General features: G+C 50.7%; 2 protein-coding genes across 4 annotated transcripts in view; one reads left to right on the top strand and one right to left on the bottom strand.

Moving 5' to 3' along the window:
- Positions 1-22,645, bottom strand: part of SH2D3C (SH2 domain containing 3C) — a 56,468-nt gene that overhangs the window by 2,518 nt on the left and 31,305 nt on the right. For all 3 annotated transcript variants that reach the window (XM_053282337.1, XM_053282338.1, XM_053282339.1), the window contains 8 exons: positions 14,807-14,935; positions 12,179-12,627; positions 11,519-11,643; positions 8,786-9,345; positions 7,595-7,710; positions 5,707-5,878; positions 4,319-4,430; positions 3,045-3,251 (listed from right to left, as the gene is read on the bottom strand). In XM_053282337.1, the coding sequence (XP_053138312.1) occupies positions 3,045-3,251; positions 4,319-4,430; positions 5,707-5,878; positions 7,595-7,710; positions 8,786-9,345; positions 11,519-11,643; positions 12,179-12,627; positions 14,807-14,935 (1,870 nt within the window). The remainder of the gene's footprint in view (positions 1-3,044; positions 3,252-4,318; positions 4,431-5,706; positions 5,879-7,594; positions 7,711-8,785; positions 9,346-11,518; positions 11,644-12,178; positions 12,628-14,806; positions 14,936-22,645) is intronic.
- Positions 130-22,645, top strand: part of CDK9 (cyclin dependent kinase 9) — an 84,377-nt gene continuing 61,861 nt past the window's right edge. The window contains exon 1 of the mRNA XM_053282345.1: positions 130-269. Within this exon, the coding sequence (XP_053138320.1) occupies positions 265-269 (5 nt within the window). The 5' untranslated portion in view covers positions 130-264. The remainder of the gene's footprint in view (positions 270-22,645) is intronic.

Raw genomic sequence — 22,645 nt, 5'->3', positions numbered from 1 at the left:
CCCCAGCACCAATCTGGATCTGTCTGTTCCCTCCCCTCAAGCATTGGGCTTCCAGTGCTCTCAACCAATAAAGCAGTCAGAAGAGCTGACAGACACCTGTTCTCTCCAATTGCCAGCAAGCTAGGCTGATCTCCCAGGGTCCTTTGTATTTAGTCAATGAGGAGGAGGAGCTGAGGTAAGTTCCCCTCTCCTCTGAAAAAATCTGGCATGAACATTGACTGAAGCATTCAATTGGAACAAGAACTTATTGCTGGGGCAGAAAAGATGAGGTAAGGAATATGAATAATCTATGCATGCATGTATTTTGATGTAGCTGTGTGTAGCTAAAGTTGTTTGCTAAAAAAAGCTAGAAAGCACTAACTCTAATTCTCCCCCCCCCCACATTCCTAACTTCAAAAAGAACTGGGTTTTTGGTACTAGGTTTGCTGTAAAAAAATAAAATCCCAGGGGGCAGACAAATAATAGCATTAGATTTCTTTGTAAAGTACTTATTAGTCGATGAAGATTCAGCAATTTCCAAAATAGTTGCTATGTGCTGTTATGTGGCTTTTAGAATAAGAGCTTCAAAGTTATAAGTGAATTTTTAAAATTGCCATTTGGGGGTATATGTTCATACTATGTTTTAATTTTAAGGATTTTATGCTATGTCATTCACTATCGTCTATCCATTTTTTGGTCATTGACCGTAAATAAATAAAGTAAGTTCACCTATTCTCATGGCTGGCTAATATCTGTTAGATGGATTTGGTTTGAAGCTGTAATTCGCTCTTGCCTCTTTTGTCAGGCTTGACTGTGCCAGCACAGTGTCTTCATTTAAAAGTAATTATAAGGTTCTTTCCCCCTGTCCTTGGTTGGTTGGGTCCCCCTCACTTTTCTCTGCTTCTCAATGGAAACAAGTTGGTTTTGTTGTAAAATGGGTCTAAGGAGATATCTTATGTAGGAGCTGAGCTGAGAAGTGTCTTGTGTGCAGGAGTATTTTTAAATCCCCCCTCCCTCCGGTGCTTAAAATGAAGCTGCCTTTTTGTACTTGATCTTGAACAGCTGTGGTCTGAGAACAAATTCTGATGCAAGAATTAATTTGCCTTTAATAGAGGAAAGAGAGTTGATGTCTAGAGACGAAAAGCGTTCTCCCCCCCCCCCATCCCTGTGAAGTTCAGGTGTGGTATGTGGTTGAATCTTCATCCTGGTTTTGGTATGGCTTGGACATACTTTGTGGGTGAATAATCTCACTGATCTTCCCACTAATTTAATATCCCAGGGTTTCCTTTAAAGCAGCTGGAACTCCTGAAATCTTGAGTCTTGAAGACTTTTGCATATGCTCATGGCTTTCTGGGGCTTTTGTGGAGTCAGAATTTAAGACAATTAAAATGTCCTGTGTTCCCATATTAAACAATGTCTTGATGGGATCAAATCACAGCTCTAGCATGATATGTTAGACAGAGACTGGTAGTGTGTAAATGAATAATATTTTTGCCTCAGAGATGTTCAGCACACTTTCCTTTTGGTCCAGTATCTACAGCTGTTGGTTCATATACCAGCTTTTAGTCTCTTCATGTAGTAATTTGCTATTTGTAACAGTTGAAAGCAGTGCTCCCTCCGACAGGGATTCCCAGATGTTGTGGACTACAACTCCCAGAATCCCCAAGCAGAAGCCATTGCAGCTGGGGATTCTGGGAGTTGTAGTCAGCAACATCTGGGAATCCTTGTTAGAGGGGAGATTGGTTGAGAGCCGTGTGCTCCGTTGTATCTGGTCAAAGACTGAGTAAAACCTGATTCAGTCTATTCATGTTCATATAAATAAGAGTTTCCTGTTAAAGGGGAATGTTTTTATAGCGGCCCTTAACTTGGGAGGTATTTTCAGATGGCAAGGAACAAATCTGGCCCAGAGTGAGTTATACCACCATACGTGGCCAAGGTATCATTTGTATATCATGCCATTCAAAAGGGCTTGTCCTTTGATACATTCTCGAAAGTTCATTGATCATCTGTTGGTAGTAGTTGCAGATTCTTGATATCCTTGTAATGTAATGTAATATTCATAATATGATATTCATAAATGTAATTGACATCACTGGATTCCTTTAGACAGCAGGTGAAGAACTTTTTGTTCACCCAGGCTTCTTAAGATGTTTGTATTTTGCCTTTAGTGTATTTTTTTTTAATGTTTCTGTTTTGTTGTAATGTGTCCTTAACTGCATGTTTGTTTTAACTCTGTGTGTTTGTTTACTTTGGTTTGCCAGTCACTATTTGCAAGTGGCGGATATTTTTGAATATTTCCCTACATCTAAATAATAATAATAATAATAATAAAAATCCCTGCAAGTAGAAAACTAGCATAACAGTGAGCTGGCTAGTTTGGAACTTTGCTAGTGTTGTTGGTGCCGTTTGCAAGGAGTTTCGTTTTGTTTACCCAGGGGAGCATTCCTCTACTAACTGAGCAAAGAGGCAAATTTTAAAATTGGTGATTCTCTTTATTTAACAGGGGGAGAGCAACTGGCCCCATCCATCCCCAGCACAGCATCCCTCCAATGGCTGTTGCTGGTGTTTATCTTGTTTCCGTTTTTATTTTATTTTATTGGGAGCCATTTGGGGGCAGAGAGCCTATATATAGCCACCAGAATTAAGACAATGTATTTGGGAACTTGTGTTGAAAAGTGGTGTATAAATGGTCGTCTTCGTATTCACAAGTGCCACTCTTAAGTATGTCCAGAAGTGGGACAATCCGTTTGCTACCTACGTCTGCTGCACGCGTAGACCAGGATTGATATATTGTTCGCAGAGTGCTTTGAGCAATTAGAAGTGCTCGATTAAGCACTGCTATTATTAATGGTCCTGAACAAGCACTTCACTAGTTGAATGGCCTCTAGGGGTTTAAAAGCGTGAGCACCCCTGCCCTAGACGTTGCCGCATCCTCCGCTGCTATTGTGTATTCAGTGAGAAAACAGAGACGGCAAGGTGTATCATTCATCCTGTACTATGCATTGGGCACGACCCCAGGGACGTGTCCCAGGCTCCATTTGGGCCCCAATCAGACCTCCGCTTACCCTGCAGTTTTACTTCTGCGTTGGTGTGGTAAAGTCCCCCATGGTGAGCCACCATGCGTGCGGCTTCCAGGTGGGCCATCACAACCTCGACCCCGTTGTCCAAGTTCTCCCAGGGCTCCGGGTTGTCCGGAAGGGCTGTGTCACGTTCCAAGAGGGTGATAAGGGGCACAATGTGAGGGAAGGTCGTATTGGACAAGGGGGGTCCTTCTGGAAGAAGAAATGGAGCGTGTTAATAAGACCACAGAGCTACCGCACGTCCCCGAATAGAAGACCACCCTGAATTTGAGGACCCTCCTAGAAAAATACAGGGTATACCTGTATATGCCGGAAAGGAAGAGGATTCTGAACTTAGGATGACCTCCCAATTTCTAACATCAAACAACTTGGGGGAGAACCTAGTCTTACTTTCCGGTAAATACAGTATCTAGTGCAGCGTCCCACTCTGCCAACTGGATGCCTCCAACTGGGTGCCTCCTGAAAGCCCATGAAGCAGGCCCGTGAAGGCAACAGTGCTCTCTTTCTGTTAAACTTCCAGTGGCTGGTATTTAGTGGAAGGCTGGCTCTGAAGATGGAGGCTCCACCTAGGCCAATCGAGCCCCTGTGAATTTGTCTAATCCAATGCATGGATTAATCTGAGCTGGAAGGGCTCTTAATGGAATCTACAACCCCCTCAAACTGGGTACAGTGTTCCAAGAGAGGTCTGATCAGCACAGGTCAGAGTAGCACTATCACTTCCTATAACACGGACACTGTGCCTCTGTTAATGGAGCACAATATTTTACGTGTTGTTATGGACTGACCATTATGACAAGACGGCTTGTTGATACTGTGATTTCCAGATTTTGTTTGTTTTGTTTTACATCTTGAGAACGGTTTCATATTCCGGAACAAAATTAACTTTCATGAGCAAGTTTTGGTCAAAGGTTTTACATTGTAGTTCATGAAGCCGCCAGTAGATGGCACAGTAGCACTGTGTTTGGAGCGGATTGTAAAAGTTCCCTGAACTTTTTTGGGCAAGCCTCTTCCTTGTATGGATGGCCATGCACCTGATTCTCAAAGTTGGGTCCCCAGATGTTATTGGACTTCAACTCCCATAATCCCCAGCCCCAGTGGCCTTTAGTTGGGGATTCTGGGAGTTGACCTAACCTCCAATCTCCGACTGCTTTCCCAGTGCTCGTATTTTAATATTTATTTATGCAGCTTCTATCCTGCCCTTCCAAAATGGCTCAGGTATAAATCTAGTATAATGCTAGGTGGGGTTAGGGAGTGCTTACCATCGCCTTCATTCAGGCTCTTCAGGAAAGGCTTCAGTTTCTTCTCGTAGAGGATGGCACCTTCGGTGTGGCGCTGGCGTAGAACCATCCAGGTCTGCTCCAGCCGCGAGATCTGGGAAGGGAGCAGAAAAGGAAATACGTGACGTGACTGCGGTCCTGGCTGCGGGGGGGGGGGGGGGTGGCGGCACAGGGCAAGCCGGCTATGCTGGTGTGTCTGTGGGGATGCTTGGTTGGTTCCTTTATATCCTGCTTTGCCTCCAAGGAACATGGTTGTGTTTATCCCCACAACAACCCTGCGAGGTAGGCGAAACTGAGAGAGAATGGACTGGCCCGGAGTCGCCCAGTGTGTTTCATGGCTGAATAGGGATTTGAACTCGGGTCTCCCTAGTCCGACACTGTAGCCACTACGCCATGCTGGCTCTGACGACCTATATACTGCGGAAAGGAGCCGGGCCATTGGACTCATTCAGTGCCGGCCTGCGACACTTTGCTGCCTGAAGTGGAGTACCAAATGATACCCTAACCCTTCCCTAAATCTCCCCCCGCCACCATCCTCATTCAAATCTTTATTTCAGTCCTTGACCAGCAAAAACTAATACAGTTACAATAGTAACTTAATAAAGGAATAAAAACTAAAATTAATACTATAAAACGGTGCCTTATGCCTATTGTGTGTGAAGCCTCTTCCTGCTTGAAATCATCCTTGCCTTGTACTTTATGCTGGTCTATGACTGTAATACAGATTGATTGAGATCAGGAGCCTGTTAGAATCCTCCCCACACACACTCCAATTCCTCCCTCCCTCCTCCTGCATCTCTTTCCTTCTCTGCCTCTTCTGTGGCACCATTTCGCCTGCTTTCCTCTGCAGCCCATCCATCGGGTGTTGGGCCTGCTGTGCTGCCCCCGACCGCTGACCCACCACCGACCAAGTGGCCTGCTTCACTTTCTTTCATGGCCGCCTCTCCAAGGTTCCAGTATCTAAATTCTTACTGGAGCATTCTGGGAATGCTCGGGCCCAGGAAGGGAAGCAGCACCCATGATGCTTGTGGCCACTGTGAATGGGGTCAAGAGTAGCTTGGTTATGGGAGGAAACACTGTCTAGAGATACCGGAGGACAGGATCTCCTCTTTCATAGCAAGACGTTGGCTACGCCAGGGCTGCTCAACTTTGGCCCTCCTGCAGATGTTGGCCGACAACTCCCATCATCCCTGGCTATTGGCCACTGTGGCTGGGGATTGTGAGAGTTGTAGTCCCAAAACAGCTGGGGGGCCCGAGTTGAGCAGGCCTGGTCTACGCTGATGGTCTGTGGGATTTCTGAGAACCGGACCCACAAAAACGCAAGCCATGGTGGGGATGCGAGGGCCCGTGGCCCAGCTGTTGACCAGTACCTGGGTCATCTCCAGCGCGTTCATCACGGCGGCAAAGCTGAACATGTTGCCCATCGGGCTCTTCAGCTCAGCGGCCAACTGGATGGTCTTGTGGAGAAGGGACGCCCTCTCCTCCATGCTTCCCGTGCAACCCAGAATATCCACAGCAATCATGATGGTCATGGTATGGAACCTAAGGTGGGGGCGGGAGAGAGAGAAAGTGAGTCCACAAGGAAAACAGGAGCCGGGGTGTGGTGGGGAGAGAAGGCACTTCCGGACATGGGCTTTCCCAGCAACTCGACCTTCAGACCCACTGCAAGACCGTCACTAGTTCTGGGCCATGTGGGACGCTTCAGTGGCTGGTGACCCACATCAGACCAGGGGCAACCCTAGAACAGCTCGTTAGGGGGAGCCAAGGGGGTGGAAGGGAACGCTTTTCGGGGAGTGAGGGTTTTGCTGTACATTTGATACGTATAGAGGTACAGTAATGGATGTGAGTTTATTTCCCTTATTGATGGAACTTGCTGGGCGCTCTCGAGCGGATTCTGAAAATGGGCCAGAGTCCAAGTACTGGGGTGATTCTCACCATCGCCGAGAGCGGGTGGGGGGGGGGGCAGGTGGGCGAAGGCTCCAGAGAGCTTACCGGCCCCACAGATGATCCAGAGCTTGGTGGTGGGAGCACGCTCCGTGCTCCCGCACAAGCAGCCCTGCTCCATGAAGCACAGTGCAGGGTGGAGAGATCCGGGACTGGGACTTGTTGTCCCGGCCTCCAAGTATCCCACAATGCAACATGCCATGCACATTGCATTGGGGGATTCCCCTGTCAGACGGGCGCTCTAGGCACCAGTCTCTGTGTCTCCTCGGGCTGAACTCAGTTTTCCTTGGCTTCTCTGGCGGTTGGGGTGGGCCATGGGGGGGGGGGACTGTCATGGAGGGTGCTTGCACTTCTGAATTTGCAACAACATCACTTCATTTGGCCAAACCTCCCAGTCCGCTTTCCAATTTAATTTCCTCTTCCTGTCCAAGGCCACGTGGCAGCAAAGACTGGGGTGGGGAGAGAGGTCGGTAACGGGCCCCCAGGAATCTTCAGAGGAGATGACCAGTGTCCCCTCGTAGAGGGATTCCCAGATGTTGTCAACTACAACTCCCAGAATCCCCAGCTGCAATGGCTTCTGCTTGGGGATTCTGGGAGTTGTAGTCCAAAGGGGCTGGCCTGGCTCAGGTGAGGCTAGAGCAGGGATTCTCCACGTTGGGTCCCCAGATGTTATTGGACTTCAACTCCCATCATCCCCAGCCCCAGTGGCCTTTAGTTGGGGATTCTGGGAGTTGAAGTCCAATAACATCTGGGGACCCAACGTGGAGAATCCCTGGGCTAGAGGAATCTTCTCCCTACCTGGCTACATTGGCCTCTGCGGCTTGCTCTGGAGCCGAGGAGTGAGTAAGGCTTCTTTAATCAACAGATGACCTCTAGCTCGAATTGATTATTTGAAAAGACCATAATATATGACTGCATTGTCTGGCAACTTGCTGTCATGTTCCAGTCTGATGGAGAGGGGAGCAGGAAATATCTCTTTTTTGGAGGGAGCGCCCGCTACCCATTGAGAGTCCTCCCTGCGGCAGGCACATTGCTCCCCCACATTTTTAAGCCTACCAAATCAGTCTTAAGGACTAGAAGCTTGTTTTTTTTAAAAATAATTATTTTTATTATTAATGCAAGCTTAGATTCTCCATGTGGAAGTCTGAGCCGTGTGTGCCAAATTCGACATCCTTCCTGCCCTTGAAATAAAGCATGGCCCTGCCTGTGGAGAGCCGTGGGGGGGAATGACTGAGCCTGGTGGGTTGCGAGAGGTCCCCGGCCACTCCCCACCCGTTCCCCCATTGCCCTTGTGGCTGACCCCTTGCAGGGTACCTTTCCAGCAGATCCAGCCGGAGTTGGTGTCCATGTGGCAGGGTGAGGAGCTCCATCCCCGAGCTCACTCCCATGAGCCTCTGTGTCTCCTTGGTAACGCCCAGTATCCTAGCAACCTGCGACAAAGAGCGAAAGCGGGTTTAATCCCTCCTGGGATGGAGGGGGGGGAGGAGGAGGGTCCTCCAACTTGCCCCGGCTCAGCGGCAGCTGCGCGAAATGTGTGGGGATGGGCTCTGGACCATCGTCTCAAGGCAGGAACGTTGCCAGCTCAGGCCTGGGAGGAACCGATAAGGGGGTCGCTCCGGACCAGCCAAGAACGGAGGGGCTCTGGGGATGGATCTGGCATCATTCCCCCCTTGGACTCCCTTGGCAGTGCACGATGGTACTTGAGCCAACGGACGGGAGGACCAATATCCCAAGCCAGATGTTGAACCCAGAGAGCGCCATCCCCTAGCAAGTCCCGAAATAAGTGAACGGTTCTTTGAAATGCAAATGATTTGGCCGTCATGAACTGACCTCTTGGAGAAGCATAGGAAGCTGCCTCCTACTGATTCAGGCCCTTGGTGCATCTGTCTCACGATTGCCTACACCAGAGATTCTCCACGTTGGGTCCCCAGATGTTATTGGACTTCAACTCCCATAAACCCCAGCCAAAGGCCACTGGGGCTAGGGATGATGGGAATTGAAGTCCAATAACATCTGGGGACCCAACGCTGAGAATCCCTGGTCTACACGGACTGGTAGCAGCATCCCAAGGTTTCAGGCAGGAGTCTCACCCAGCCCTACCTGGAGATGTCGCCAAGGAGTGAACCTGGGACCTTTTGCCGGCAAGACAGAAGCTGTAAGAGATTTTTGACACCTCCAAAATCCCTGCAACCAGGAATAATCGAGGGCTCCAAAAATCCTCACAAGGACAAGCTCTTCCACTGAACAACAGCCCCATCCCCTTAGGGTAGGGGTTCCCGACCAGTGGTGCGCCCGATATTGCTGAACTACAACTCCCGTCATCCCCAGCCACAATAAGTTGTAGCTGGGGACGATGGGAGTTGTATTTGGCAACATCTGGAGCACCGTTGCTTGGGAATTCCTGCCCTAAGGGGGATACCTGGCAGGAAGTCAACTCATCCACCTTGCTTAGCAAAGGGGACAATTCACTCTCGCTACCGCCAGAGCACTCCAAAGATCCCGTACCAGGCAATCGACTTTGGTGACATGCTTGGCGAGGATCTTCGCGTCCACCTCGGCCAGGAGCTCTTTGACCTTCTTGAGCACCGCCATCTCCAAGGGCTTGTTCTCCAACGGGATCAGCAGAGAGCGGAACATGGCGGGGTTGAAGGAGGAGGCCTTCTCCACTGTCGGGGCGACGAAGCCGTCCAGCTCGGGCCTCTTCCTGGGTCCCACCTCGGAGCCGTTCAGCACGATCCCCCGCTGGGCCTCGTCCCCCTTCAGCCTCTCCACGTAGCTCTTGGCTGGGGTGGGTTTCCCGTCTTGCGTCGGCCGGTCCCAGTTGACCGGGGAAGGGGGATGGAGCTGGCAATAATGTCCCGTGTCTGGATCGCTGTAGCTGCTCACGGAGGGGGAAGGAGATGCCCGGGAGTATCCGTGGGAAGGGGTGGAGTGGGTGCTGTCCGGCTGGTCGGCCTTGCCATTGTTCCCTTGGCTGAGCTGTGGCTCGCTGGATCTCCTGATGACCGGGGATGATGGGGCAATGCCATTGCTTGCCTGACTGGCTTGCGGTTTTAGCCGTGTAACTGCAAAGAGAGGAGAGAGAGAAATATCCCTGGTGTGCATGTGTCAACTGAGCATAGTAAAAAAAGCAAAAGTTAGCAACAAAGGTCCCTGCTGTAACTTGGGTCTGACTTCATATGCAAATTTTATTTTCTCTCCTCTGGATTTGTGCGTGTGGGAGAGCACCGTTGCTCACTCCCAGCTGCATTCCTACCTGTTGTGACTGCCTTGAGGGACTGTTTTTCAAGTGGAGAAACTTTCTGCCCTTTTTGCTCACATCTTCCTCCCCCTCACCTTGTTCCATTAGCTGCACCCTCTTGCTTGTTAACTGCCCTTGGAACCCACAAACATTCCATCCCATTGTCTTCTTCTTATTATTATTATTATTATTATTGATTCAATTTCCATACCACCCTTCCAAAAATGGCTCAGGGCGGTTTACACAGAAAAATAATAAATAAATAAAATGGATCCCTGTCCCCAAAGGGCTCACAATAAAAAAAGAAATGTAAGATAGACACCAGCAACAGTCACTGGAGGTACTGTGCTGGGGGTGGACAGGGCCAGTTACTCTCCCCGCTGCTAAATAAAGAGAATCACCATGTTAAAAGGTGCCTCTTTGCCAAGTTAACAGGGGTTCTATTGGCAGTTTGGGTGGCTCTTTTTTTTTTTTTTTTTTTTTGACCCTCTTGGATTTTTGGTCAGATGTTTTTAACACTTATGAGTCACCCTGAGTCTGCCAGTACCTCCCACTCACCCTCTCAGGTGCTCCGGTTATGCGTCCACAAGGATCATAACATTCTTCGGACTTTCAGAAATAGATATCAGATAAGATCTATAGACAGGACATGCTGCAGGCACATGCCGTGATGCAAGGCCGCAAGTTAGGACAGCAACAAGGTGATGTGTCCTGTGTACGTTTGCAATCGCTGGGACTTCTGCACCAGGGGACGCAAGTCTTTTTATCAGAACAGTGCATATTATTAGCCAAAAGGGCATCTAGGAGCGTGTTTCATTCTTTGTCAGGGACTGAGAAGTTTTCCAAAATTGTGCAATGCTTTTTGGGATGGATTTCAGCAAGAAAGGAACAGTCCGGAGATTGAGAATAAATCTGGTTTGTACAGGCAGAGTCTAGATGACCCACTCACCAGGACTAGCAAAAATGTTTGCAGAGCATTTAGGCACCCCCCCCCCTTTAAATTTTTGCAATCTGCTCCCCCCCACACCCTCAGACTTCAAGATATCATCAGACACTGCCCTGTGTCTTAGTTTGGCTCTGCAGCTATAAGAGCTAGAACTGCTCTTAAGAAATTTAAAGGGTTTTGTGCAATACGTCAGTTTCACCCAACAGAATTTGGGGCCAATAAAACCTGGCCTGTATTACTCCCCCCACCACCACCACCCTGCTTAACTAAAAACATCAAAGCTGTTTGATTAGATCAGACCAAGGAAGAGTCCAGCATTCTGTCTCCAGCACGGAAGCCAACCAGTTTACATCTACCGTGTTTCCCCGAAAATAAGACAGTGTCTTATATTAATTTTAGCCCAAAAAAACGCACTAGGGCAATTAGCGGTACATCAGAAATTACTGCTAGGTCTTACTTTCGGGGTAGGTCTTACTTTCGGGGAAACAGGGTATATCCCTCTCTATGCTGGTCTGTGGCTGTAATCAAGGATGATGTATGATGTATATCCCACTCTTCCTCCGAGGAGCCCAGAGTGGGACACATGGTTATGTTCATTCCCACAACAATCCTGTGCTGGTAGGTGTTAGAGGGAGGGAGGGAGGGAGGGAGAAGTGACTGGTCCAGAGTTACCCAGCGGTTTCATGGCTGGAAGGAATTCGAACTCGGGTCTCCCCGGTCCTAGTCCAACACTCTAACCATTCCACCACACTGCCTCCTTATTTCCCCTTTATAAATGTGAAGTGTTAAGTGGTTTGCACACTCCATCGAAGCATGGCTGTTACTTAATGAAGGTGTATTGTAACATCCAAGGGGGACTGTGGGATGCACACAGGCTGTCTGATTCGAGAAGGCACCGTGTCAAAAGCTACGCTCCGCGCATCAGGGCAAAGGTCTCGCACCGTGCTTCCTCCTCAGGAGCCCCTGGCTATTTTCTGAATCCCTCCACACCGCCGTCTTTCATATGCGGAGCAGCAGCTCGACTCTCAGTGGGTGGTTCAGTCTTGCCTACCCGTGCTGTAGGCTGGCGTGGCGGGGTTCTCGGAGATGGGGGACATGGGCGAGTGGAGGTCCTGGATCTGGTCCACGCTGACCGCACAGTTCCGGATGATGTCCCGGTGGTGTGGTAGCGAGACGCTAAGAAAAGGAAGAGAGAGAGAGAGAGAGGCAAGCTGGCATCATGGCTCCGAAAATCTCTTAAGGTGGAGCCATACTCGGAGGTGCAGCTAGGTCATTTTGGTCATGTGAATAGCCCCCATATGTTGAGCCCAGAGAGAGCCACCCACTAGTGAGTCTCAGAATAAATGCACAGCCGTTTTAAAACGATCCAGTCTTCCTGATTACTGACATCTTAGAGAAGTGAGTCAGATCACTGGTCTACCTAGCTCAGTCTTGTCTACACTGACTGGCAGCGGCTTCTCCAAGGTGGCAGGCAGGAGTCCCTCCCAGTCCTATCTGGAGATGCCGCCAGGGACTGAACCTGGGAAAGATTCTACGGAGCGACAGCCCCCCATCCCCTAAGGGGCATATCTTGCCGTGCTCACACGTGGTCTCCCATCCAAATGCAAACCAAGGCGGACCCTGCATGCTCGCGGCCACAAGACCGGCTCTCCCCACTAAGAGGCGAAATCGCAGGGCCCTGAGTGAGTCGGCAAACGGGCGGATGTGTCACCTGGTCGGGCACCCCTCGCCGCGGGTGATCTTGTCGGCCGTCAGCCCGTCGGTCATGGTGATGCTCCGGCGCTTGATGTGGGCCCCCTTCTGGCTGGAGTGGCTGTGCGAGTGGCTGTGCTTCCCGTTGGCCAGCCCATAGCTGGCTTCCAGGTAGCGCAGGGGGAAGGTGCGGTTGATGGGGCAGTAGAAGACGGCGCCGCTCAGCTCCGAGACGGGCTTCCGGTTGCCCACGTAGAAGCGCACCAGGGCCGGGACGTTGTCGAAGCTCTCCTGCTCGAAGAGGTACTGGATGTGGGTGCGGCCCTCGCTGGTCTTGACCATCACCTTGTTGATCTTGAAGTGGAGGGGCTCGTTGCGCCAGCGGCAGGTGAGGACGTAGTCGCCCAGGCTGGTGAGCGAGTCCCGGATCAAGAAGTCACCGTTCCTCTGGACCAGGCTCTCCGACACCTGCCGGAGCAGAGGAGGGAGTTTTTAAGGCCCGCTTGGCAAACTGGCAGGGCTTGAATGGCTCAGAATCCCGATTCTTATAGCCCACTTTCCGGCCGGACAGCTAGGAACACAGGAAGCGGCCTTTGACTGAGTCAGACCATTGGTCCATCTAGCTCAGGATTGTCTACACCAGGGTTTCTCAACGTGTGGGTCCCCAGATGTTACTGGACTTCAACTCCCATAATGCCTAGCCCTAGTGGCCTTTGATTGGGAATTATGGGAGTTGAAGTCCAGTTACATCTGGGGACCCACACGTTGAGAATCCCTGGTCTACACTGACTGGCAGCAGCTCTTCAGATTTACTCCTACTTTTCCTTTCACTTTTACATTTTATACCCCGCTCTTCCTCCAAGGAGCCCAGAGCTTCAGTATTACATCCTGAAGTTTCTCCTCACAACAACCCTGTGAAGTAGGTGAGGCTGAGAGAGAAGAGACTGGCCCAAAGAGTCACCCAGCAAGTCTCATGGCTGAATGGGGATTTGAACCCGGGTCTCCCCGCTCCTAGTCCAGCACTCTAACCATGACACCACGCTGGCTTTTCAGACAGGGGTCTTACCCAGCGCTTCCTGGAGATGCTGACACTCCAGGGAGTGAATCTGGGACCTTGTACCTGCAAAGCAAATGCTCTACCACTGAGCTATAAATGCTCTTATGAAGCAGCATAACATAGGAATCTGCCATATACTGAGTCAGACCATAGGTCTATCTAGCTCAGTATTGTCTTCACAGACTGGCAGCGGCTTCTCCAAGGTTGCAGGCAGGAATCTCTCTCAGCCCGATCTTGGAGATGCTGCCAGGGAGGGACCTTGGAACCTTCTGCTCTTCCCAGAGTGGCTCCATCCCCTGAGGGGAATCTCTTTCAGGGCTCACACTTCTAGTCTCCCTTTCATATGCAACCAGGGCGGACCCTGCTTAGCTAAGGGGACAAGTCATGCTTGCTACCGCCAGACCAGCCTTATACTGAGTCAGACTACTGGTCCATCTAGGCCAATACTGCCTACACTGACTGGCAGCAGTTTGCCAGGTTTTCAGGCAGCAGTCTTCCCCTGTCCTAACTGGAGATGCTGCCAGGGATCGAACCTGGGATCTTTTTGCGTGCACAGCAGGTTCTCCAACACTGAGCTATAGCCCTTCCCCAAAATAACCCCCTTTCCTCCGACTAAGGCCGGCGAGGTTTTAGGTTCTCCCCTCTCTTTACAGTGGCATAGACATATGAGAAATCCTGGCTGCATCAGCCGGGGCTATTTAGTTTAGAAAAAAGAGAAAGACATGGTAGAGGTCTAAAAATCATGCATGGGACCATGCATGGGGTGGAGGAAGTGGATAGAGAGAAATCCTTCTCCCTCTTACATAACACTAGAACCAGGGGTCATCCCATGAAATTGATAGCCAGGAGAGCTGGTCTTGTGGTAGCAAGCATGACTTGTCCCCATAGCTAAGCAGGGTCTGCCCTGGTTGCATATGAATGGGAGACTTGATGTGTGAGCACTGGAAGAGATTCCCCTCAGGGGATGGAGCCACTCCGGGAAGAGCAAAAGGTTCCAAGTTCCCTCCCTGGCTTCTCCAAGATAGGGCTGAGAGAGATTCCTGCCTGCAACCTTGGAGAAGCCACTGCCAGTCTGTGAAGACAATACTGAGCTAGATAGACCAAGGGTCTGACTCAGTAGAAGGCAGTTTCCTATGTTCCTATGAAATCTAGGACCAACAAACGGAAGTCCTTTTTCACACAACGCATAATCGGCTTGTGGAATTCTCTGCCACGAGATGTGGTGACAGCCAACAACCTGGATGGCTTGAAGAGGAGTTTGGATAACTCCATGGAGGAGAGGTCTATCATCCGCTACTAGCTGGAGGGCTACAGGCCATCTGCAGCCTCAAAGGCAGGATGCCTCTGAGACCCAGTTGCAGGGGAGTAACAGCAGGAGAGAGGGAAAGCCCTCAACTCCTGCCTGTAGGCTTCAAGCGGCATCTGGTGGGCCACTGTGTGAAACAGGATGCTGGACTAGATGAGCCTTGGGCTTGATCCAGCAGGGCTGTTCTTATGCTTCTGCCAGTCAGTGTAGACAATACTAAGTTAGCTGGACCAAGGGTCTGACACAGTATAAGGCAGCGTCCTCTGTTCCGAGTTCTACCTTACCTCCCGGGGAATGCGCCCGTGATACCAGGCATGGCTGCGCAGATCTGTGCTGCTGAGTTTCAACTCCTCTTCCAGCTCCTTGTGAAGCTTCTCGGGGGACGAGTCGAGGATGTATTTCTCCTTGGAGAACTGCCGAGAAAAAGTGGGAGAACGTCAGCTTGTCGGCGAGGGCCTCGGGCTCGTCAAAGTCGCAGCCCCAAAGGGCGGCGCCAACTTCCAAGGAGACCCCTTGGGTTACGTCCACACTGGCAAGTCCCAAGTAATGTCTCCCCGAGGAAAGGATGCTTAGGAAATCCGCAGAGGCAGGCTGAAGGCAGTTTATAGTAACAGGACTCAAGGGGGCTAGGGGACGGGACCGTAGCTTGGTGGCAGAGCATCTGCCTTGCGTGCAGAAGGACCCAGGTTCAACCCCGGCAGCATTTCCAGGGAGGGCTGCAAAAGACACTTGCCTGAAAACGTGGAGGACTGCTGCCAGTCAGTGCACAGTACTGACCAAGACGGACCAATCGTCTAACAAAGAAGCTTCTTAGGAGCATCTATAACTCGGGGGCAGAGCATCTGCTTTGCCTGGAGAAGGTCCTCGGTTCAAATCCTGGCATCTCCAAGGGGGTGGGGCTCGGAAAAGCTCCGGCACTGGAACCCTGGGAAGCTGCTGCCGGTCAGTGTGGTAGATAATATAAAGCTAGAGGGACCAATGATCTGACTCGCTATACAGCAGCTTCCAGAAATCCCGGGAAGCTGCTGCCGGTCAGTGTAGTAGATAATACAAAGCTAGATCTGACTCACTATAAAATTGTGTTTGTAAGGTTTAAATCTATGTTTTGAATTATTATTATAGCAAAGGTAAATTTTATAGCTGATGATTCACGAAGAGGTGTGAGCGGGAAGTCCATATTTGTTTATTTGTTGTGAATGTTAATAAGAATATTGTTAAAATCAATAAAAATTTAATTTGCAAAAAAAAAAGATCTGACTCGCTATACAGCAGCTTCCAGAAATCCCGGGAAGCTGCTGCCGGTCAGTGTAGTAGATAATACAAAGCTAGATCTGACTCGCTATACAGCAGCTTCCTATGTTCCTAACTTACTGGTTCATTTTGTGGGGTAGCGGGGAGTTCTGCTGGACCTTACTTGAACATCTCACAGGATTTGATGTGGACGCTTGTAGGCATGATTAAGCCACATATCTGTAAGCGGCAGGGGTTTGTGATGCTAAGGCGCGGGTGTCTTTTTGAAGCCAACGGGAATGCCGTTGCACTGTTAGGGTGTGGTGACCCCCAGGTTCACCCCCTGTGTAACGAGGTCTCCCATAGATGGTCTCAGGCCCCGGTGAACCAGCTCTCTCAGCTCCAGTGCCGCCTCTGCTCACATGTGGCAGCCAGCACATGTGGGCTTGGGAAGGAGGCCAAGTGGGAAGGAGGCCAAGAGTAAACAGACCTGTCAGCTAACATGAGCCACACAAAGTGCTTTCCCCAGTGAAAGGCCCGTTGGCGGAGGAGGTGGCGCTGACAGATCCGTTTGGCTGGCCAGGACGCTTTCCAGATTCCACCCTGCAATGGGGTCACGGCAGATCTTGGGGATATTTTAAATAAAATCAAGAATAAAGTGTGCTTCCACACTTCCTGTGTTGTGACACCGCAGTCCCGACGCGGACAGCAGGTTGCCGGTCACATTCCGGAGGCCTTGTTTCGGATTTGATCGCCGTGAGATAGTGCTAGGGCGTCGTGTATCCGGCGTTAAAAAGTTGCTGGTCCCCCCCCCCCCCCGGGCTGTTAGTTTCCGCGAGACTGCTCCCCCTGCTATTTACGTTTCGAAGGCAATTTTGCCTGAACGGAAGCATTTTGCCGCAGCTACTCTGGAAAGTGCCCGGCTCCAAAGCACTGGGTCTAACTTGGCTGGTGTGTTTCCGCGCATAGTAGGAATGGGGGACCTTGGAAATTTCCTAGGAAATTGGAAGTCGCTATATACTGCGTCAGACCCTTGGTCCATCTTGCTCAGTATTGTCTACCCAGACTGGCAGCGGCTTCTCCAAGGCTGCAGGCAGGAGTCTCTCCCAGTCCGATCCGGAGATGCTGCCAGGGAGGGCTCTTGGAACTTTCTGCCTGCAACCATGGAGGTGCTCTTCCCCGAGCGGCCCCATCCCCGAATGCCGTACGTTGCTCACCCACGCCTCCCATTCAAAATCAAACCAGGGTGGACCCTGCTTAGCAAAGGGGGCGACTCGCGCTTGCTACCACAAGACCAGCTCCTCCCTTCCTGCATCCTCCCAGCGGAGAGCATCCAAGTTTCTCCCCTGGGGCGAAATCTGTCTCTCCATCACGGCCGCCGGAGCAAACGGGGCCCGACACCATCGGGTTATCTGGGTCTGCCGAGAGACAGATGCAAAGCTCGGCAGAAGCCAGAACCCCTTCGAGGAAGCAAGAGGGCGGGAGGCCTTGATCTCGCTGGCGGGGAGGCGCAGGTGACGGGTGCGGCAGCCTTCCGCCCTGCTCACCCGAGTGACTGCATCTCCGCAGCTGGCTTCCTCCCCCCCCGCCGCTTGCTGTCGGCCCAACGCTTTAGGGCCTGCCTTGTGAAGCCGCTCGGAATGAAGCGCAGCAGCATCGCTCACAACCACTCAGCCCGGGATGGGACGCAAAAGCCACAGGGCTTCTGAGCAGCCACCAGCCGTCAAGGGCGAATCCCCCAAGATCCTATGGCCCACTCACACGTGCCGGCTACAGGGATATAAATATTGGTCCTGTTCACAAGTCTGCGTGGCGGCTGCGAGGAATTTAAGGCGTATGGTTGATGCCAATTCTCAATGGCATATCTGGAATCCTGCACCCGCTTGAGCGTGAGCAGTCGTCGCAGAATCGCATCCTTGCAGATGGAACCATGAGATAAAAGATGCAAAAGTGACCACTAGTTCTATCCTGCTTTTCAACAAAAGTCCCCAAAGTGGCTTACATAGATATAGAGGAATGGAGATGCTATCTCGGAGGTGCCCGGGAGGCCACTTGGAACCATCTGCATGCAAGCATGCAGGTGTTCTTCCACTGAGCTACGGGCCCTATCCCCTAAGGGGAAGATCTTACAGGGCTCAAACATATATAGCCTCCCATTCATATGCAACCAGGGTTGGGCCCTGCTTCGCAAAGGGGGCAATTCAAGCTTGCTACCACCAGACCAGCTCTCCTCGAGTGGAATAACATACACCAGGTATACTACTAAATAAGGCTTTGGGAAACAGATCACTGATGCTATTTTGTGGTTGCTTGACACAATATTTTCAGTTTTCTGCTGGGATATGTTTGGAAAACAAAACACTTGGTATTTCCATTGTATTTCCACAAAACAACACGCTCTTTGCTGCTTCCCAAGGCCTCATTTTTTTCCAAACACCTGTCTTTGAAACGGAAGGCAGGGACAACTGAAGTTGGTTCCGATGCACAAATTCTGGACAAAGTCCATTTTAATGGATTGTCTACTTACTATGGACTGGGCTCTCAATAGATGAATGTCCATAAAAAGCATCAACAGGCAGCAACTTTGACCTCTTTGCTCAGTCAGCCCATGATAACTGAGACAGGAGACTCCTTTTAAAAGTGAGGATTCTCTCTCTTTTTTTTTTGTAGTGGTGGGGAGCATTTGGCCATATCCAGCCCCAGCACAATGTCCCTCCATGACTGTTGCTGGTGTCTACCTTTATAGATTGTGGACATAAGAACAACCCTGCTGGATCCAGAGGTGCACCTGGGTAATTTTGGAGCCTGGACCTCAAGGCCTTTAGAAGCCACCCCCCTGCAAATTAAGCATCATCATGCTTTGTCGGGTGACCACATCACCCAGGACAGACTAAAGAGGATTTTGGGAGCCCCAGGGGCTGTGGAGGCTCGGCCCCGAACAACACCACTGGCTGGATCAGGCCCAAGGCTTATCTAGTCCATCATCCTGTTCCCCACAGTGGCCCACCAGATGCCTCTGAGAAGCCCACAGGCAGGGGGTGAGGCCATGCCCTCTCTCCTGCTGTTGCTCCCCTGCAACTGGTATTCGGAGGCATCTTGCCTCTGAGGCTGGTGGTGGCCTATAGCCACCGGACTAGTAGCCACTGATTGACCTGTTCTCCATAGATTTGCCTTTTTGAAGCCATCCAGACCTTTTGGGACAAGGAACCATCTCCCTTACCCGTCTAAACCACTCTGAGAACATTTGTTGAAAAGCAGTATATACATATTCAAACCAGAACAAAGACTGGTTCGAAATAGGCTCTAACAGTGCCAAAACTGTCTTTCATTTTTTTTCAGTGTCGTATTTATCTGAATCCTAAGGTTCCCCCCGCCCAAATTTTTTGGTGTTAGAAAAGTGTGGGGGTGGTCTGGTGGGCTCATCATAAATCCAGAGTCCCTTTCAGGTAAATACAGATATAATTTATATTTTATCTATCTATCTATCTATCTTTTTTTATCAAACTTCTATACTGCCCAAACTTTCGTCTCTGGGTGGTTAACAGAAAACAATTAAAAGTCAAGACAATTCAACAATTTAAAATCAACCATAAAATTAAAACAGACAATTTTAAAAAGCTGGGGGATCGTTTTAAAAAGCAGGGGGATTTTCAAAGGGGGATCGTCTGAAATTTTGAGTCGACTGACGTTCAGGTAAAAGCCACCTAATGGCGCAGCAGGGAAATGACTTTACTAGCAAGTCAGAGGTTGCCGGTTCGAATCGCCACTGGTCTGTTGCCCATACTATGGGAAACCTCTATATTGGGCAGCAGCAATAGAGGAAGATGCTGAAAGGCATAATCTCATACTGTGCGGGAGGAGGCAATGGTCAACCCCTCCTGTATTCTACCAAAGACAACCACAGGGCTCTGTGGTCACCAGGAGTCAACTCCGATTCGACGGCACACTTTACTATATTTAGGTAAATACAGTATATATTCCCCATGCTTAGCACATTTTGACAGACAAGGATTTCTGCTGACAAGCCATCTCGCTGGCTGTTGCTGTTTGGGGAGCTTCTCCATCTTCCTTTACTCCCTATAAGAAATGGGCACTCGCTTTCCTTCTCCGCCCACCCCCCATGCCCCCTGCTGAAATGCTCACGACAGATTGTGCAGCGGGGCGGAAGCATACCCCGCAAAGAGTTAACCCGGCTGCGAATCACGCCTGGTGGCGTAATGAATAATCGTTTCTGATTTTAAACAAGGGGATCTTCTGCATGAAGATGAGCTTTCGGCCAAGACTCGCACACCTGAGCCTTAAACATACAAGCCCACCCTCTCAATTTCTCCTGCTCGCTCCCGCCCTATTTCCCCTCCCTGGGGAAAGATGAGACCATGATGTAATGTCTCGGCAACATCAAATCGGGGACTCAGGCGTGTAAGCGACAGCGGCAGTGACTGTGCGATGCTCTGGGTAGGAGTAACGGAGAGGTGGTGGGCAGGGGCTTCATTAGGGGGTGGCCTGTGGGGCAGGGCCCCCCAATGAAGGGCTCAGAGCCCCGAATCTCATCAGCCCCATCCCAGCCTCACTTGGCTCTCGGCTCCTACCACCTTACATAGGAAGCTGCCATATACTGAGTCAGACCCTTGGTCCATCTAGCTCAGTATTGTCTACCCAGACTGGCAGCAGCTTCTCCAAGGTTGCAGGCAGGAATATCTCTCAGCCCTCTCTTGGAGATGCTGCCAGGGAGGGGACTTGGAACCTACATGTTCTTCCCAGAGCGGCTCCACCCCTAAGGGGAATCTCTTCCAGTGCTCATACATCAAGTCTCCCATTCAGATGCAACCAGGGTGGACCCTGCTTAGCTAAGGGCATGGTTGTTCTTAGTGACCAGGTGGTATAGAAAAATCTATGGAACAAAGTTAACCAACTCGCAAAAATAGAGTCTATTGCCTATTAAAACGCTCGATAAAACCAATAGGACACACACATAAAATATGCTCATCGTAGCTCCAAAAGTCCGAGGATGATGTTAAGACAGCAACTAACCCTACAAGCCGCCATCTTAAAAACGAACCTATACCCATCCCTCTCTCTCTGAAGAGTTCCTGAAACGCACATCTTTGTGCTGATTTCTGAAATGGAGAACTCGGAAGAGGTTTCTGCCCCGTTCGGAGTGACAGCCGAGGAGGCCGGGATGGCCGAAGGTTTTGTGGAGGCTAAGCGCCCAATGCTGCCTTGCCCCACAACCTTGGAGGTTAGCCCCATTTCAAAACGGACCCTTGCAAGCTCTGAAAGTGGCACAGGGGGCAGGGAGGAGGGAAAGTTGCCGGCAGCCCCCTTCGTCAAGAGTCTGAGGAGAGAGATGCCTTAAGAAGCTTAGATTAGGCCCAAGGAACTGTTCCGGTGGCAGAGGTCTCTTTTTGCCACCCCAGTATTCCACCACCTGAGGCAACCGCCTCGCCTCGCCTCACTTCATGGAAAGGCTGCCCGGCACTGTCGGTTCACCAATTTATGCCTCATACAGTGAGGACCTCAAGAAAAGGCTCTTCCACCAATCTTAAACGACAGGGAAGCGACCGAATGGGCACCAGCATGGTGTTAATAAAGACATAGGTGTGGTGGCAACCCCCCCCCCCAGTCCTCTGCAAAGCCAGTTTTGAGTGACGCGAGGCTACAGTTCATTCCTCACCCCCCTCAGTGTGTGCATGAACCCGCATTAAAAATGAATGGTAGCCACAGGTCAACCTCCCTTCTCCTTCGGCCTTCCCAGGAGGGGAGGCCTGGACCAGAGCAGATGCCGTTGCCATGACAACCCTCTGCCCCAGAAAGGCCTGCCTCTCTCGGTCTGGCACGTGGCTGCTGCTTGCTCCCCATGGAGCAAATGCTCGGAAGGAAAAATGGTCTACGTCTAACTTCCCTGTGGGTGTGATGGGGGGGGGGATGGGCCTGGTTTTTAGGGGCTGTGTCCCCATCCAAAAAGGAAAGGAGCTGAAACCTTGGAGAGCTGCTGCCAGTCTGGGTGGACAATACTGAGCTAGATGGACCAATGGTCTGACTCGGTAGGCAGCTTCCTATGTTCCTGTCCAGCTTTGGCTGATGCTTCACATAGACCCAATAAAAAATGGGGTGGGGTTTTTTTTTGTTGTACTTTGGGTGATGGTGTATAGCAGGGATTCTCAACGTTGGGTCCCCAGATGTTATTGGACTTCAACTCCCATAATCCTCAGCCCCAGTGGCCTTTGGTTGGGGATTATGGGAGTTGAAGTCCAATAACATCTGGGGACCCAACGTTGAGAATCCCTGGTGTATAGGATTGTATCTTTCATCCTGTGGAAATCTGTGGGCTTGGGTCAATTTAACTCTGCCTGTAAGATGTTGACACTAGTAAACTCTGATCCTGAACTCTGCCAGGTTGTGGGTCGTATGACTTCTCCTCCCTGCTTGTGAATGTCACTAGTTTTGACCTCCAGTGAGCCCGGGGAGGGAGCTGGACCCTGAAGAAAGGAAGACCCATTCCAGTGGTCCCCAACCAGGGTTCCTCCTCCAGGTGTGGCTGGACTACAACTCCCAGCATTCCCAGGCACAATACATTGTCGCTGGGGGTGCTGGGGATTGTAGTTCACCAACATCTGGAGGAACCGGGATGGGGAACGACCAGTCTAGCCATTCAGGCTGGCCCAAAGACAAGGCCTTCTCCCCAACGGTTGGTTTGCCAAAAGCCCGAGCATTGGAACTGTCCTTGCGAAATGGCCTTTTGGAGTGCGTCAGGGCAGGGGTCTTGGGTGGATTCTGCCCCATGCGCCCCCCCCACCCTTTCTGTGTCGGCTGCTTTCATCCCGTTCTGCCTCCTCTGGAGAAGGTTGAGGCCGGCTGGAGGGATCTGATTGTGGGCAAGGGTTGGGAGGCGG

This window comes from Hemicordylus capensis, chromosome 17, assembly GCF_027244095.1.
Source record: "Hemicordylus capensis ecotype Gifberg chromosome 17, rHemCap1.1.pri, whole genome shotgun sequence".
Lineage (NCBI taxonomy): Eukaryota > Metazoa > Chordata > Lepidosauria > Squamata > Cordylidae > Hemicordylus > Hemicordylus capensis.
The sequence above is the reverse complement of the archived record's forward strand: the minus strand, read 5'-3'. Positions and strand labels throughout refer to the sequence as shown.